Raw genomic sequence first — 19219 nt, 5'->3', positions numbered from 1 at the left:
ATACTATTGTTAATAACTTTGTTTCTAAAATGATGTATCAAATAATTATTTTATATGAATATAATGAGACGCATTTGTGAAATAAATAAGCTGGATACCATGTTATATGGCGCAGTACTGCACCGTATCGTATTCAATTGCATTTAACATACAACGTGCAAGTATTTCTACATCTAAATTTTGATAATCGATACATTAAGAAGGCAACACAACTAAACGAATGTCTGTGTCAGACAAAGATTTAAACTTGACATATCTTTAACGAATTAATTTATTCATCAAACAAAAAATGAAATTAAACGGAGATATAAAAAACTTACACACTGTTATAGAGAAAAGAGAATATCTTGAGAAAAAGGCACAAGGTAAGCTTCATTTTAAAATACTTCGTAAATTATGTGTTTAACATAGAACGTTTACAGATTCTTATGACATTTATGTCACTCCTGTCACTTAATTGATTAGGTGTATTTTATATTATAATATAACCTTAATAAATAGTTTTATGTATTGTTTATTAAATGAAAATGAATAAATTGTGCACTTACACTATAAAGGAAATACATAAAGCGTTTCGTGATAAACTATTGACCCCAACAAGTTTCGCCGATTTGTGTATTCAGAGAGCCGCACAAACGAGTGAACTTAACGCATATATATGTCTGACCGACGAAATAGCCGAAAATCATGCTATTGAAAGTGAAAAACGAGTATATATCGATAAAAAAACGAAACCTTTGGATGGAATTACTATAGCCATAAAAGATAATTTTTGTACAAGAAATATTCTCACGACTTGTGCTTCGAATATGCTTAAAAAATTCGTACCCACTTACGATGCCACTGTATATTCACGACTTGTTAATAATGGAGCGTGTTTAATCGGAAAAACTAACCTAGATGAATTTGCTATGGGGGCAGGGACAGTTGATTCAATTTTTGGCCCAACTCGTAACCCTTGGAGTTACAGTGAAGACTGGAGGATATCTGGTGGAAGTTCTGGAGGTAGTGCAGTTGCTGTAGCTTCCGGCTCATGTGTAGCTGCTATAGGTTCTGATACAGGAGGCTCAACTAGAAACCCAGCTGCTTTATGTGGGGTTGTAGGACTTAAACCTACTTATGGACTAGTTTCACGCTATGGTCTTATACCTTTAGTTAATTCAATGGATGTACCAGGATTATTGACAAGAAATATTGATGATTTATCAATGATACTCAATTGTGTGGCTGGCCCAGATATTTTAGATTCTACTACAATTAAAAAGGAATTTAAACCAATCAGTATTAGTGAAGATTTTGATTTATCTACTGTTAAAATAGGTATTCCTAAAGAATATCATTGTTCTGGGATGAGCAATGAAGTCTTAGATGTATGGCAGAATATAACAGATTTGTTAGAAAAAGAAAATTGTCAAATAAGTACAGTTTCATTACCTCATACTTCAGTTTCTATTGCAGTCTACTCAATTTTGAATCAATGTGAAGTTGCAAGTAACATGGCACGGTATGATGGCTTAGAATATGGCATAAGAACTTTGGAAGATTACTCGACTGAAGAATTATATGCTTCATCACGAAGTGCAGGTTTCAATCAAGTTGTCAGATCAAGAATATTCACTGGCAACTATTTTCTATTGATGAGAAATTATGAAAAGTATTTTCTTAAAGCTTTGAAATTGAGAAGATTGATTGCGAATGACTTTAATAATGTATTTCTAGGGGATAATTCGGTAGATTTGTTATTAACACCTACAACTCTAAGTGAGGCACCTTTATATAATGATTTTGTGTCTAAAAATAATAGAGATCAATGTGCATTTCAAGATTATTGCACTCAACCAGCCAATATGGCTGGTATACCAGCATTATCAATACCAATAAGATTATCTAAGAATAGCATGCCATTGTCATTACAATTAATGGGTCCCTCATTATCTGAGGAACTGTTACTTAATGTAGCAAAGAAAATTGAATCTTTAATTCAGTTTCCTAATCTAGAGTTTGAATAAATTGTTCTATTTAATAGTTGTGAGTGTGTAAATAAAATTATTGTTTTATATTTTTTTGTTTTTAATTACATATTTTTATTACTATAACAATTATTGAATGATTCAGTGAATGCAATTGTATACCATGAGCCGTTCCTCTGAACTTAGGATTAGTTTAGGTCGAGATAACCTCGTATAACATTGTCTGTTGATTGCTGGAACACCTTGTCACAGGTCTTGTTACTATACTAAGGAAATGATAAAGAATTCATTTCCCTGATTGAAAATTAAACCCACCACCGTCGCCTTACATTCATGCGCAATGCCACTGCGCCGCGACGACCTCAGTTATTTAATATTTATATTAATTACAGGTTCCCTCACTACAGAAACGCTAAAAAAACTCAACATCTCATTGGAAATTCTACCTCAAAAATGTCAAAATTTGTTAGAACAAATTGTCGAAAACCAAACTTTACTTTATTTATTTGAAATAAGTAATCTAGATTCGACAGCAATATCTTTATATCGTTCTAAAGAAATTTCAAATCAATTACAAGACGATTATGTAATTTTAAAATTGAAACAGAAAAATGCTGAATGGCAAGCGAAAATCGATAGAAAAAATAAATTTTTAGATAGAATTAGAAAAGAATTGGTCAATTCTAAGGAATCACTGTCGAATCGTACTCCGAACCCTGATAATATACAGGAGCATATCAGACAATTGAAGCAGAAACTTGCTGCGTATGAACAAAGCTATGTTAAGGCGAAGGTAATTTTTTTTAGTTGCGGCGGCGGCCCTGCAGTTAGCTGTATTAAATGGGTGTGCAGATTTGATTTTAGGATTTTTCATACTTTTCATTATTTTCTTCCCAAGTTAACATGGTGCACAAATTCAGTACGCTTAATATTAGTACGGCCACGAGTTGTCGACCGTACTGTACTACGCTAGCGGAGTGAGACATTGTCTTACTAAACTCTCCCAAGTGCGGGTTAAGCCCACAATAATAACTTTATTCTTAACACTAAGTTCCCTGCCTACTCTGTATATATGTCACCGTAAGATTATCAAAACGGTTAGTTTATAGTCTTACTCGTCAATTTATTAACAATCCAAAAATTGTGAACTCTATAAACGCTGGCCCTGCTTGGTCGCCTTTACAGCTAAATTGAGCAATACGCGTTGACCACAGAGCTAAGAATCTAACAAATCAATCAAACAATCTAAAATGTTTTTTTATTATGTGATATTATAAAGTATGATATAAAGTGAGAAGACCGTTAGATTAAGGTGACATATATAAGGGGTAGAACGTGCAACTAACTTGCTTATACATTTTATAATTATAAATTATTATAAAATACTTCAACTAACACATGTAAATCATATTTGTTTCTCACTTTCCAGAGTAAATCACAAACACAAACAAACACTACACAATCCGTACCCGAGGCACTATCACCTTCATGTGTGTCCTCCCAGATAGCGACCCTCCTCTCTCTCCGCGAGGAGGAGCTCGAGATGAAGCAACGAGCTGATGACGTCACATTTACAAAGGAGGCGCGCCATTTGTTCAGCGCGTTGAGGAGGTAGTCGGTTCGATTCCCATGTGGGGTAGAATTTGTTCTATATTTTATATATTTTTGTTCGATATAATAAATAATCATTAATTATATAAGATAAAATTAAAGGTAAAAATTAACGCTATACGTTACATAATGTATTGAAATAAAAAAGTATTTAAAAGTGTTTTTTTTTGATTGCGTGTTCGATTACCAATTAAGGAAAAAGTTGTATACAGTGTTTTTGTCAGCACAGCAAAGCTTAATACTAACAAAACAAATAATACAATTATCGTTGTAAAGTAAAACGCCGTTTGTCAAGAATGACGTACGCAGCCATAAACTTAAGGGAAATCGCCGCACACTCATTCCGAAATGAGTCGTAGGTATTGGCGGCAAAGTTCAAAGCTGTTTAAACTTTAGTAGTATTTTTGTAGTAGTATGAATTTTATGTGCGGATGTGCGACCTCATGTGTTAGACTGAGATCCGGCCGTTGAATCCTGCATATACGAGTTTTCTTAATTAAACCTATATTAATGAATAATACATGATTAGTAGAACAGATTACACTTGGGTTGCCTGGAAGAATCCTGCCGCAATCACCTTTAATTACATTTTTTCGTAACTCATTTTTGGAGAAAATTGCACCCATACGTTTTTTATATGAATCGCACATCATTTGAAAGATAATCGCATAAGGAATTGGAAAATTAAGGGTTGCCAGCTCTCAGTCTGTCGCAAGTCTAGGGTTGCCTGGTTTAAACATGTCACTAAATGTTAATAATTTGCACTCATGTGTTTTTTTAATGAATTATATATCAAATTAAAGCTTATTTTTTTCTGAACACTATAAAACAGGGTTGCCTGGAAAATTCCTGCCGCAAACAGGGGTTGCCAGCGTTTGAAATATTTTATTCCGGTTCCGTTTGACTATGAGAATAGACGATGAAATGCGCGGTCTGCCTTATGTTTTAAAGTAAAATATTATACAGTAGAAGGTCAATCTTAAAATCAATGTTTATTCTAATTGTTCACCTGTTAAATGATGATTTGATTCATATTAAGTACACGCAGAAAACTATTTAAAGATGAAATCATTCTTATTTTTCAAGTAAAATAATGAATCTATAATATTGAGTCTTTGCAAAATCTATTTTCTAAATACTAATATTTATTTATTAATTTAAATGACCATTTTGAAACAATTAAATTATCTAATTAAATAAATGTTTACAAATATCGATCTACTATAAACTATTAATATACATACATATACATCATGTTCCCTTAATATAATGAAGGGTGACCATTATTGCGGATATTTTTTTTATTAATTATATTGAAAAATACATTTCAATGAACTCTCTATCTCTCTCTCTCTCTTCGTTCTCTACTTGTTTGATTTGACAACGCTTGCCGCAATTTTTTTTTTCTCACGCAATTTTTAATAATTTGCATAGGAAAGAAATATATATAATAGAATTATAATAAATAAAACTAAGTTAGCAAAATAAATTCGAAGAAAATCCGACAGTAATGCCGACTAAAAAACGCTATTTACGGTTTATGACCAAGAGTCGGCAAATATCAATTAGTTGGCTATTTTGTACTATAGATAAACATTTTGCGGCGCGATACAAAGCAAACCAAATGCAATAAAATGATTTTCGAAAATGTATTGTTTCTAAATGCAATGAAAGTGCAGATGGCCAAATGAGTTGTTTTTGAGCATATTACTTACTTACCTTTCGTTTTGGAGTAAAGACGTTTTTACTTGACAAAAATGAAGTAATAAGTATACTTTAATGTTTAATATTATATAGTTTAATAAAATGTAGACAATTGTGGCCGTGGGAGTTGCCTCAGTTTTGATTACACTAAGTTAGGGACGTGAGTGAGTGATTACGCTTTATTATAATAATTAGAACAATTCTTTCAGACCTAAATGCCTTAAAAACTATCAGCATAGACAGACAAGTTCTTGCTAGCGACATTTTTTTATCTATATTTTAATAGTTTTTATTAGTTGAATAGTTTTCATTTACTTTCCAAAAACCTAAATATTCGTACCAAAAAGATGGGCGCCATAGTTCTTTCTACGGATACGGACGGCGTTGTCAAATCAAACAAGCAGAGGGCGAAGAGAGAGAGATTGTTTATTGAAATATAATTTTCCTTATTTTCTTAATTAATAAAAAAAATATCCGCGATAATTGTCACCTCTCATTATATTAAGGAATCATGTTGTAATTAATACCTTATAGTAGATCGATATTTGTAAACATTTACTTAATTAGATAATTTAGTTGTTTTAAAAGGGTTATTTGACTAAATATTACTATTTATAAAATAAATTTTGCGAAGACTCAATATTATGGATTATTATTTTACTTGAAAAATAAGAATGATTTCATCTTTAAATAGTTTTCTGCGTGTACTTAATATGAATCAAATCATCATTTAACAGGTGAACAATTAGAATAAACATTGATTTTAAGATTGACCTTCTATTGTATAATATTTTACTTTAAAACATAAGGCAGACCGCGCATTTCATCGTCTATTCTCATAGTCAAACGGAACCGGAATAAAATATTTCAAACGCTGGCAACCCCTGTTTGCGGCAGGAATTTTCCAGGCAACCCTGTTTTATAGTGTTCAGAAAAAAATAAGCTTTAATTTGATATACAATTCATTAAAAAAACACATGAGTGCAAATTATTAACATTTAGTGACATGTTTAAACCAGGCAACCCTAGACTTGCGACAGACTGAGAGCTGGCAACCCTTAATTTTCCAATTCCTTATGCGATTATCTTTCAAATGATGTGCGATTCATATAAAAAACGTATGGGTGCAATTTTCTCCAAAAATGAGTTACGAAAAAATGTAATTAAAGGTGATTGCGGCAGGATTCTTCCAGGCAACCCAGGTGTAATCTGTTCTACTAATCATGTAATGTAGTCATTCATTAATATAGGTTTAATTAAGAAAACTCGTATATGCAGGATTCAACGGCCAGATCTCAGGGTATGTGGATGTTACACCTCCGCTCCAATAGTGCCATAAGTAAAAAAAAAACAAAATATAACTATGTATTTATTCGTTATTTATCTTCATTATTTTCTTCAGTTTTATTTTCTTCATTAACACATGGCCATGTACATGTTGTAAATACTTTTGCTGTAATATAAAAGAAAGCACTTTTTTCACTCACTCTGAACTGCACAGGGTAGGCAGACGGAATCTAGTGTTACTGTGTTAAGCTTTAAGACACTCCGTTCCCCACGCTTTTTTCCCCGAGACCTTACGTGTATTAAGTGGCGGAAATCAACACCAAGCTTTGTCTTGAGACTGTCTTGAGTCTATCTTGAGACTTGCTTTGTTTACCAGAGCGAGGAAATGAAAATAATTTATTCCGTGTGAGCGTCTTACCACTAGGTTCCCTTTACCTACCCACTACGAGTATATGCGGGATACAGCGTTAAGTTGGAAGGAGGACGAACATTACGAACGAGCCGTGACCGACCTGAAATTAGCTGCGCATATTTCATTTTAGGATAATTCTTACTTTTGATTATTTCCTAGGGTGCACACAGCACAATGCGCAAAAATCTAGAAAGCCTAACTTCAAAGCGGCCACAACTCGTCGACCGTAGCTACTGTACTCTTACCTTTCATTCTTTCCGTATCGAATTCTTGAGACAACAACATACTATGTTGTCCATTCCCCATTTTACCTCTTAAACCCCATAAAAACGTATTAAACGGCTTCGTATTTATGGCAACATCTTGTTTAGTTTGGAAACACTTGTCTCTAGGTTGTACTGTTTGACAATGTGTGTCAGATCTAAGATGGCTGTAGATAGTTTGCGTTGAATGCGTTTTGCAATTAACTATTGTTGCCTGGAATTATTTAAAACATATTTTATAATTATTTTATATTATAATTGAGACCAGTCAGTTGTTTTATAATTATGATAAAAGATAATTTAAAGTTTTCATGTAATGTGTAGTGGGGAACGGAGTGTCTTCCCTCTGTCTACCCTGCTGTGTGCGGTATATATAAGATTCTGTTTTGCACGAAATTAACACAAAATAAAACATACATTACGAAAAGACATACACAACGGTGGACTTATCTCTAGAAGAGATCTCTTCCAGCCAACCCGTGGAAGTGGATAAGTGCAAAGTAGCGGGAAAGACAAGATAGTGCAGGGAAATTGAGAAAGACAAAAACAAAATAAATAATAAAATACAACTAATAATAATAATAAATATAAAAATAAATAAATAATAAGGCAATACACGTCAATGTGGTACAATGTCAATACACATAAATAAACATAAATATAGTTACACAAAATAAATAATATATTATAACATCTAAATATAAATACATATATACTATATAATAAATACATATACAGCGTGATGCTCACGTTTGTGGGTTGGATTCCCACTCGGGAGAACGAACAATTCAATATTTTATTTTAGTATTTTTTCGCTCTGATGATGACGCAAAGAGCGGTATTGACATCCGCTACTTAACACGAATTATCTCGAGATTTCGGCGGTTTATGGCTAACGATATGCGGGATACAGCGGGTATTAAAAAAAAACTGTGTTACCCATTGACAGGCGTGTCGTTTCCACTCCCACATGTCCCAGGTGTAATTTTTCTCCATGTATTGTTCTATTGGATGTGTTTCTGTTTGTACGTCTTTGTGTTCCATTTGAGCTATTATAGAAAAATTACATATATTATACGTATACATTGTAATGCAATTAATTATTATTTATTTTATAACTCTGGTGACAAGAGAAACCGGGGCGTTGACTTCTGCCACTATTTTATAGACGAATGTCCAATTCTCTGGTATTAATAAGGAGCGAACTGTGTGTAAATCGTAATTAGTGACCTAACACACGGTAACTTGAAAAAAAATAGAAAATGAAAATTAAAAATGTTAATGAGGCTTTCGTCGTGGCGCTGAGGCACTAGCGTGCGACTGTAAACGTGTCGGTTGTGGTTTCGATTCCCACTCGAGCAGACAAACTATTTAATATTTTAATTTAATTTTCCTGGTAACGACTTTCATCACTCAAGGACTTTCCACCGAATTCTGGAATCTCGCATAGATTCCAGAATTCGGTGGAAAGCGGGGAAAGAAGTGTCTTAACACTAGAATTGGGAGAGAGGACCTGGGGATTCCCTCTGCCAACCCTGCTATGTGTGGGATATAGTGAAGCCAAAAAAATGTCTTTCAACATAATGTACAGGTACATACTTTGTGGTATATATTTAGTGACCAAATTCTCTATATTCTTCACCTGCTCGACATCTTCGTGAATATTCAAAAGGTTTATAATGTGCGGATTATTTCTAGCGTACTCCAATACTTCGTTTATGTATCTAAAATGTAAAATATATAAACATTAACGGTTCGTCGTGATATTGCTTATGACTGTTAAAGTAAGGTAGTTGTGTGTTCCGGTATTTTTGTTTAAATTACCTTATTTTAATATAAAAAAATAAAATATAATACCTATATATAATGAAATATAAACTAAAAAAAATAATTTAAATGGTAAATTCAAGGTACGTAGGCTAGGTAGTAATCTAGCTATGAGAAAATTATCATATTGAACTATCTACATACTTATATTGAATAAATATAAATAAATTATTATATCACTTGCCTTTGCGGATCTCTACTAAACTGCGCCGCCATTTTAACACTACAGAACCCGTAGCGATTTCCCTTAGATTTAATAAGACCCACTTTCATATTACTCGGTACTAGAGCACCAATGGTCAAACAGAGGGCACAAAAACCTAAAAACTAATGAAAAAAAGTCGAATCAAGTGCGAGTCGGACTTAGTCAAAACGATGCATAAATTCTCGTATCGTTTGATTGCGTTGACTTAGAAGCTTGATTTTTTGTGTGCTCCAGGGGACCTGAATGTTTGATAGTACCTAATTTCAACTTCATACCTCCACTTGATATCGAGGTCGTAACAGACGGAGAGTAGGACAATAGTGATCCTATAGGATCTAAAGTCAAATCTTCTTAATAATCCGCCTGGAAGTTAAGTTTTTTGCGCATTGCTCGCTCGCGTTAGAGAAGTAAATATTGAGTAAGTCAAAATTCCTAAATTTAAATCTGAGCTGTCATCTACAGCTAACTTCAGGGTCGCTACGACTTCGAGAACATACTGTGTGCTTAACATACCTGTACATATCTCTCAGTGAGACAGCTATCGCTACAACCCACATAATTTTCCAGCGCACCCAATGACAATCTTTCCGCCATCGACACCTGAGTGTTCATTCTCTCCACATCACTCATAGCTCTCTTGCCTTCCGACATCTTCTCTAGCAGAGTGTAGGGCATCTTTTCTTGTATATTCGATAGTGTGGACATTACTTTAGTGACGGTCGACAATAGGAACATTATGTTCTGCATTGATCGCCAAATGCGCCATAGCCTTGTGAATAAAGGCTGAAAAAATAATTTAGGTACATTTTAATTTACGTGAAAGTCAGAAAATTTTGACTAAAATCCATCAATGAAAAAAAAATAAAAATTAATTAATAATAAATTTGTGGTAGGTATTCAAAAACAATAACCGTTCTGCACTTTTCCCCTACTCAGCATTTTTTCAGAAATCTTACCGATTGATATACCTACGTATGTATTATTTATTGTCCATTTTCCATTAATACCGAAACACGCAGTGACAAGTTCAGATGAAAAATATAGAACAGATTGTCTTAAAACTCTACCCTGCTCTGTGCGGGATAAAGCATAAAGCTAAAACACCAAGCATTAATAAAAAAGAAAAACTTACAAAAACAGTAACGACAGGCACTGCAGCCTTATATTTAACTGCCAAATGCAATTCCTCCAGTGCCATCTTTATATTATCCACACATTGAGATCCACTTTCAGCCATACTCTCCACATCGGATAATAATTTACGTATGTACAATTCATATTGACGATTAAACGCTAGTAGTTCGAATATTTCTTTATAGTCGTCTCTGGAATTTGAAAAAGTTGAATTTTAAAATATACGATGGCAGGATAGGAACTCGCGTCCCTTGAATCATAGACTCGAGAGTTTTAGTCTACTTAGAATTCTTAGAAATATGTATGCCATGCGGATTGTGATTTATATTCAATATAAGCATATGCTTCATACGGCTAAAATAGTTCTCTTCCGTAAACTTTTTATATAAATGTAGATTGGCTGGAAAAACAAAAAAATAAAAAAAATAAAAAAGAACTGGCTAGTTATACTAATCTACTGTCAAACAGTACCGCGGTGTCAAAGTTGATGAAATTAAACGAACGTGCCTCTCTTCCACATTAAGATACTCATATAAGATATATAAAAAAAAACACTCAATCAAAAAATTACAACCAAATGCCAATCAAATCTGTCCAACAATCACAAGGGTCAAACACCCATACCCAGTAGCCAGTACCCACCTAGTATATTCGTCATCGGTGACGTCACCGTTGCGGAGCACCACCACCGCGTCCGCCACCACCGTGCTCAGCGAGCTCACGCGACGCATCACCGACATGAGCGCGTGAGAGAGGGACGCTATACACGCCTTGCTCGCGTCTATTAGGTTGAATGGCACTGAAATTGTTACTTATTAGTTAATAATTAAATATAGATGTATTTGAATTGGTATTTAAAATTAAGTAACGAGATTTGAACGTGCTACTACAGCTCTTAATAAATTTACTAAAACGCGAGGGCGTGAAACAGTAAATTTGCTCCATCACATCGCAGTACGAAGTCTGATTGCAAACGCGATGGTAGCAGATTCGATTACCATGAGGGGAATGAATTATTTTCATTAGGTACCCCACAATGCCTCGAAAACTGAAAGGAACGTAAAATACCGAGTGAACTACAACACTACTTTTAGACATTGCGTTTTGAGTGACGGGAGTGAGAGTTATACATTTTTGAAAATCCGACGACGTTTCAAAAACTGATGCGTGGCGACACAAGTACACAAATTATTGTAAAGTCTTAGAAATGTCTGGTTTTTGTCTAGTTTAATATTATCATTTAAAATGTGTCAAAATCTACATCTTACTGACTAATCATCACGTTCTTTTCAGGCAGAAGCCTGGAGCTCATGATCGATCATTGCATCGAACTCTACAGTCGAAACGCTGCCTTAATCGCCTGTTTAATACGTTTTTTTCTCAGCTTGATGTATCCGGCATGTAGCAGGCTGGGTAGAACGAGCTTAGTGATAAGACACTCTGCTCCCCAATTTCCGCCAAATTCTAGAGGCATTGCGTTTTGGATGGGAGAACGAGGAAATAAAAATATTAAATATTTAACTTCAATGAGTATGAATCACACCCACAATCTGTCTCATTTACAGTCACAGTCCTGTGACCCTATGCCATGGCTGGCGTAAAAGTTACAGTTTACTTACAATCAGGTATCCCCTCGCCCCCCTTTTTACAGTCTCTGTTAAAAAGTCTAACACCAGATGTTATTTCCATTAATTCATTTAACTGTGCAATTTTTTCCGATCTCGGCAAAGCTGTGAATATTTTGAGGTCCTCTACGGAGAAAACACTTTCTAACGCAGCCATACCTTCTTTTAAAGTCTAGAATAAATTGTATATTAATTTTACTAAACTAATAGTTAGTCGAGACCATCGTGGCGCAGTGGTACAACAGCTGACTGTAAACGTGACAGTGCGAGTTCGATTCTCCCTTAACGAGGAAAAGGCGCGGCGTTGAGTCCCATCACTCAACACACAATGTCTTAAGAATTCGGCGGAAAGTAAAGAACGTTCCCATGTTCGTCTGTCTACTCTACTAAGTGCGCACCGAATTCTGGAGGCATTGCGTACTTATATTCCATTTCCTGACGCGTTTACAGTCTAATGTTTGCCACTTTAGAACATATATAGCTATACTTACAACAATGGAACCAGGATTTCCAAGGCCACTTGACAAGATTATATAAATAGATATTTTCCTAAACAACTTCTTGAAGCCGGCCTCATCCTCCAACTCGGGGTCCTCCTCCAATATCTCGGTAATGAGTGGTCTGAGACACTGGTTTATTGAATTTAAATGCTTATCTATCAGATTTTGTAACTTGTCGTAGCTTGTTTGCATTGTGAATTGCATTTTCATTGTGTTTATTGAGGTTTCGCTACCTGAAATAGTTTTTTTTTTAGTTTCAGGTCGTATCCCTCATATAGCAGGGTAACTGCCACGACGGAATACACTTCGTTCCCCACCCAACGCCTCATTTTCGAGGCATTGCATATTGAGTGGCGGAGTTTGTCTTGTTATCAGAGTGAGGAAATAAAACTGTCACGTTTATCATCAGACGATGTTATTGTAGTTTCAAGGCAAATCAGTAACAAATGTATTTATACAAAAATAATATATTTTATTGAGGTCGTTGTCGCCACAGCGTCGAGTATGGGACGGTTATGGGTTCGATTAAGTATCTGTTCCAGGCGCTCTGCAGGATCGATTGTGTGACAGCTTAAAGCTAAAAAGCATTTCACGCCATCATGAACCTTAACTTTTTAAATGATAATTGTGGGCTAGATTTCCAAACGGGGAAATGCTTAGATACATTTTTCATTATCGACATTAGATTATTTTAGTTTGGTAAAGAGAAAGAGCGATCCGTTCCCATTATTTAAGTCCCAATAGCAATATTTCTGTAACTTACGTGTGAGCATATCGACACAATCATTCACAAAAAACTCCAAATTATTTCTGTTTATTGTCTTCGTGAACAATCTTCCATATTTAGGATTTAGTAAAAGTAATTCAATCAAATAGATGACGAACTCTGTATCAACTACTGCGGCTTGAGCTTGGCAATTCCTCGTTATTTCATTCGCCATGTTCTTAATAACGTTTTCGTTACACGCCATTTTTAATAAAACTATAAATATTAAATTAAACTAATTAATAAACTCGAGTAAAAATATTTAAAAACCGCTTTATCAATGTTGCTACGGCAACGACATTTACGTTTGCATTTTGCCGACATTTCTGTAACAGAAAATAAATAAAAGTACAGTACGGTCGACGAGTCGTGGCCGCCCTGAAGTAGCTGTAGATTGCTGCGCAGACTTGATTTCCTTACCTATTAAAGGCATTGCAGCCAAAACAAAAGCAGAAGGAACCTAGTGTTAATATATCCCCTTCTCATTAGGACACTTGCGTTCACCATTTTCGGCCGGATTCTGGAGATATTACGTGTCGACTGTCGGAACTTTGCCTTGACACCAGTGAGTAAATATGTTCCGACACCAGTGAAGAGAAAAATATTTCATTTCCTCGAGTGGGAATCGAACCCACAACCTTCGCGTCGCGTTTTCAGTCACACGCCCGTGCCCCTGCGCTGCGACTGGCCCATTTTCAGTGTTTATGTAGATAACAATGTTATATTCGCAGTTATTTAATGGAAATTAAATCATAAAACAGCTCAGTACTCTTTTATTTACCAAGTTTTAAGTGATGTAATCCTTTAATCATGGTAAGTAGTATCTCTAATAAAAAATAATGTAAAATAAAGATATTTACTAATTTTTTTACAATATGCTAAATAGAATATACAGGACTAGATCTCCAAAGCGAAAGATAGGGTAGAATAATACTAAATATATGCGACGAGTCATGTTATTAGGTAATTTATAAGGTAAGTAAGAAAAAAATAATAATAAAGCCACACAGATTTCAAGTCTTTTATTATCCTAAAGTCCCTCTGGGATGCATACAACCTTTAAACCTAGCGCACTAGATTCACATACTTATATACTAATAGTACATACAGTAAACACGAAAATATTTTCAAATCATTTCTAAATTAAATTTTTATAAACTCAAATTTACTTATAAATAGTAATTAATTAGATTTGTCACTTTTGCCAAGCAACAAATGGCCACTCATCATAAGGCAGCTGTTATATTGCTTGACCATAGAAACCATATGGGAAAGAAGGTATTTAATATGTCCATTAAAGAAATGCAATATAAAGATTATATTTAAACATATCGAGTTATTAGTTTAGATAATTATTTTTTAAAAAAAATGTATAATAAAGAATATTTATTTCCTTTGACAATATACGAAAGTGTATATAATAATTATTCTTTGTATATTTATTTCTTCAAACTGTATCCCGCATATAGCAGGAAAAGCAAAAAAAACCTAGTGTTAGCACTTTTTTGAAATATTGCATGTTGAGCAGCGGAACTAAACGCCGTATTTTATCTTCTTAACTAAAGCGACGAAATAAAAATAATTCTCTTCCCAGAGTCGTAATCGAACGTACAATCATCCCGACAACGGTGTGTACTTCATTCATTAGAAAAAGATATTAAAAAAAATATAGTACTAAACTAATAACTAGAAATCTAGAAGTCTTGTTATTGAACACACAATACAAATAGGGATTTAAGAAGCTGCAGAGAGATCATATATTGTATGGTCAAATTAAATTGTATGTATCATTCATCTTATACTATAATAATTGCATATTTTATTTATATTATAACATTTCTACTTTATATATAGTTTTAATAAAAATATGTTTGCTCATTATAATAAACAATGCCATTTCTAACCATAAAAAAGAAAATGAAAAATATATAGTCAATGTTATATTATTATTTAATTAGACCCAAAATTGTATATCCAATGTTATGCAAGTAGACCTAATTATTTTTAATTTTTTATTTAGAGAACCTAGAAACAAATCTCACTTTATATTCTCATTATATCATCCAAACAAACAAACAGTCACACATATATAAAGCAGAAATCCCATAAAAATTTAGGTTTATATAAATATATACAAAAAACACAATTTACTCATCAAGAAAATGTGTCTTCAAGTATTTCATCATACCAAACGTACGGAATCGTTTCGTACCTATAACTTTATACAAGGCATCGTCACAAATGGCAAATTGCTTATTATTAGGGTCATATAGGTTCTTCTCTTTGATTATAGTCCATACTTGCTTGACAACTTCGTGGCGGGGCATTTCCTCTTGGCCCATCAGTTCTGCTAGGGCTGGGGAGAGTTTGTATGCTCGGGTGTAACCGCCGCCTTTTCCACGACCCCCGCCAGCCTGAAAATAATAAAAATAATCTATGACATATACATAAAATTGAAGTGTCTGTCTGAAATTTCCAATAATTGTGTTATTTTAACTCTATATCTAGGTCTTTCTTTATAATTTCCATGTTACTAAAATATAAACAATTTTAAAATGTTTTTGCCTGTCTTTCTTTTTCTTGTCTTTCTTTCTTCTTACTATTACTAAACAACAAAAAAACAAGAGAATTATTAAAAAAAAAAAACAGTTTTTAAAGAATGTTCTTCGATAAAAGAGTGGGTCGCTAGTATTAAATATTTCTACCTTTTTTGCTTTAGGCGCTTTTTCCTTCTTTTTTCCCCAGTCACTGTCAGAGTCCTCTGATCCCTTCTTCTTTTTGCCTTTCTTGGCTGCTGGCTTCTTTCTCTCCTCCTTTAGACACAACAATTTTTTTTAGTGTTATACCACACTAATTGTAAAAACAAAATATTATTGTAGTAAAATTTATGATAAATATTACAAATAGAAAAAATCTGTTACACTGAAAAGAAATAACTGGCCTCGATTGAAATATTGTAAGCATGTACAATATATTATATAAGTATTAGATTATAAACAAAATTAAACTGTGTATTACAGGTGTGAATAAAATAATTGCAAAAATTTCATTGTCTGATTTGTTTGTTTGCCTATCATATATGTATAAATTACCTCCGATTCACTATCGTCACTTGCATCATCATCATCCTCTTCATCTTCATCAGAACTTTCCTTTTTAGACTTCTTAGATGATGACTTGGCCGCTGGCGCTGATCGTTTGGCTGGTTTCTTTTCTTCCTAACATAAGTCATATTTCAGGACAGGACAAACATAAGTCATATTTTACTGAATCAAGGATTTCCAAATTAAAAAAAATTAATAGTGATGTATAAAGACAATAAAAAGCAACCAACCTCTTCCTCTTCCTCCTCGTCTTCTTCATCATCGTCATCATCCTCATCCTCCTTCTCCTTTTCTTTGCTTGTAACGTAATCCATCACTAACTGGTCTATGATCTTTTTTTTTTCACTCAAGTCAGTGTCAAACACTTTTTCTAATTGCTGAATGACCTTTTTAGTTGAGGTCTTTGCCAGATTTGCGTTTTTCAGGACATCTAAGAAAAAAATTATGTTATGTTAAAATATTTTTAATTTTTAAGTGTTATTCCAACAGGTAGCGAAACCCGCTTAAGCAACACAATTATTTATTAGCTAATCTGAATATCTTTTGTGTTGTAATAATATTACCATTTTAAAGACAATATATGTAAACTGAAAAGTAAAATTTAAAAAATTTGTAGCAATTTTGTCTAACACAAAAATGATCATTCTTAGCAATAATCTCTGTGTGCAAGTTCTTAGAAATAGTCATTGTATCAAGCAAATAAAATTTCAATGTAGCTTTGGTAAGAACATAATATGGCTTAGTGGTTGGACGAAAAAAAAAAGATCTAGGTTTGAATCCCGCTATGTAAAAGCTTTTGTTTTCAAAAATATTCTTCTATTCTTAGTAGAAAATTGTAGTTATGGTAAAAAATAAGCCTGAATATTATTGTTGTGATGTAGAGTATTGATAAATAAATTCACTTTTATTCTAACATATGGAATATTACTTATACTACAAGTGTATATTACTTTATCCTAAGTGTATCATGTACAAATCTGAACCAAAACAAAGATACTGTTCTCTTCCTTTGACATAATTTCGAGATATGGCATGTTGAATGGTTAATGCCACTATTTATTTACATAAATGTTAATTTATTATATATTATTTTTAAAATAAGTTATCAGTGTTCATAATATTTATTTATATTTCAATCCTTAGAAGTGTTATCTTTTATAAGAAACATTAAAAATAATAATACAAAAAAAGAACTTTAAAAATAATAGAATTGGAGTGACACATCACTATCCTGCACACTCATTGTCATGTAAGTGATACTGATAAGTAACGTATAAAACAAATATATATAAACACAACAAAAAATATTATATACTATTTCCCACCATAATAGAAAAGACCTATGTATGTTTTCTTTCATACAGGCAGTATCGATTTTTAAAAGACAAGTTCGGTTGCACTAAACTATCAATTAACTAAAGTGAAATGAGGAAAAAATTACAAAAAGAACCACATAAAACAAAATAAAAGCAACATTAGTTAAAGAAATATAAGTTCTGATTTATACGTCACGGTCTTTTATTTGTATTGCATTTCTGAACGAGGCCGCGCAACATGGCGTCCTATACTAAATTGACAAAACATTCACAAAATACTTAAGAATAATCAAATTAAGGTGAAACAAATAAAACGTTTCAGATAATAGTTGTTTTGAATGTAGGTGCGCGTCATTTCTCAAATTTAAACATAATTTAGAGCTAGCCATTTTAGCGTGGCGTACGTGAAGCGTCTATGCTGGAAGCTACGCGTTGCATAAAAATAAACCACCAGTGGGTAGACTTAAATAGGACGGGTAAAATGAAGGCATATATACCAATCGATCCGCAAAATATTAGCAAACAACTTTCACATGAAACATTTTTGTAACAATCATCTACTATCAGAGATATTTCCAAATAAAACAAGTGAAAATGCAAAGTTCTCTTGCAATTTGTAGGTAGCCATTACGTGATCTTCATAGATAGGCTGTGTTAAGATATTTAATGGTATCAGCTTAAAAAATGTAAATTAAGTACAAGAAAATGTGTTGTACATAAAATATAATAAGTTTCTTACTCTTAATTTCCTTTTTGAGATCTTCCTTAGTTATATCTGCCATTTTATTAGGACAAGTATATTCCACCGCCGACTATAGAGAACAGCCACACAATAATATACCTACGCGCTAGATGCTACACGGCGTCCACACGAGATCTACCGAAGATAACTTCGGATATCTTCGGCTTCTGAAACGGCAACCAATGAAAGGCGCGAAATATACTAACAATGCGTTCAGTTTTAATATTAAGCTACATTTAAGCGAAGAAGACATTGACTATTATATGAAAATTAGTTAAGTGCCGATTACCAGGTAACTAAAAGTGCACCGACTACCCTTCTTTTGCCCAGATTCTCACTTTGTACGTTTCTAGACAAAAAAGTATATAAAGTGAATTTCATTAAATCTACACCGAGATTATTTATTAACGTGATAACGTCTTATAAATCGATCAACGCCGCCTGCATGCACGTTAAAATATGACTTATGTCACGTTCCGCCTGATCCGAGCCTACACGCGATGGAGAGGCACGATTGGTTGAAGCGTTCACATTGTTACTTGTAATTAAAATTATGCAAATTTAAGTAAAGAAATATTAGATTATATTAACGTGTGCAAATAAATATTGATGTATTAGAAAAAAAAAACAATTTTTCCTTCTTTCTTTTATACAAAACAATGTTTGTTAAGCGACTATCATTCATTTCAATTCATGAAAGTATGAAATTTTGATCATCATCATTTTTTCTTATGACGCTATCACGTAAAATTT

General features: G+C 33.4%; 4 protein-coding genes across 5 annotated transcripts; 2 read left to right on the top strand and 2 right to left on the bottom strand.

Moving 5' to 3' along the window:
• The first annotated feature begins 198 nt into the window (after positions 1–198).
• Positions 199–3738, top strand: LOC146528489 (uncharacterized). The gene is made up of 3 exons (XM_085202554.1): positions 199–365; positions 2363–2763; positions 3400–3738. Exons 1-3 carry the CDS (start codon positions 290–292, stop codon positions 3583–3585), a joined length of 663 nt encoding a protein of 220 aa, XP_085058680.1. The 5' UTR covers positions 199–289; the 3' UTR covers positions 3586–3738.
• GatA (glutamyl-tRNA(Gln) amidotransferase subunit A, mitochondrial) lies at positions 412–2059 on the top strand. The gene has a single exon (XM_085202550.1). It carries the CDS (start codon positions 522–524, stop codon positions 2007–2009), a length of 1488 nt encoding a protein of 495 aa, XP_085058676.1. The 5' UTR covers positions 412–521; the 3' UTR covers positions 2010–2059.
• Positions 3739–6773: 3035 nt separating the features above from the next.
• On the bottom strand, positions 6774–13913 carry LOC146528488 (cilia- and flagella-associated protein 206). The gene is made up of 10 exons (XM_085202549.1): positions 13302–13913; positions 12530–12771; positions 12033–12210; positions 11056–11212; positions 10412–10604; positions 9793–10062; positions 9259–9401; positions 8847–8971; positions 8187–8296; positions 6774–7461 (listed from the first exon to the last, which is right to left on the bottom strand). The coding sequence occupies exons 1-10, from the start codon at positions 13507–13509 to the stop codon at positions 7186–7188; spliced, it is 1902 nt and encodes a 633-aa protein (XP_085058675.1). The 5' UTR covers positions 13510–13913; the 3' UTR covers positions 6774–7185.
• Positions 13914–14311: 398 nt separating this feature from the next.
• Non2 (upstream activation factor subunit spp27 homolog Non2) lies at positions 14312–18625 on the bottom strand. Of its 2 annotated transcripts, none has more exons than XM_085202552.1 (5): positions 18464–18625; positions 16639–16838; positions 16397–16522; positions 16010–16117; positions 14312–15718 (listed from the first exon to the last, which is right to left on the bottom strand). In XM_085202552.1, exons 1-5 carry the CDS (start codon positions 18504–18506, stop codon positions 15452–15454), a joined length of 744 nt encoding a protein of 247 aa, XP_085058678.1. In that variant the 5' UTR covers positions 18507–18625; the 3' UTR covers positions 14312–15451. The 2 variants fall into 2 exon arrangements, with proteins under 2 accessions (XP_085058678.1, XP_085058679.1); XM_085202553.1 differs by lacking the exon at positions 18464–18625 and adding an exon at positions 17734–17876.
• Positions 18626–19219: the final 594 nt, after the last annotated feature.

Source organism: Heliconius melpomene, chromosome 19 (assembly GCF_056956725.1).
Source record: "Heliconius melpomene rosina isolate 202511_hmr_F chromosome 19, ASM5695672v1, whole genome shotgun sequence".
NCBI lineage: Eukaryota > Metazoa > Arthropoda > Insecta > Lepidoptera > Nymphalidae > Heliconius > Heliconius melpomene.
Note: the sequence above shows the minus strand (reverse complement) of the source record. Positions and strands in the feature narration are given on the sequence as shown.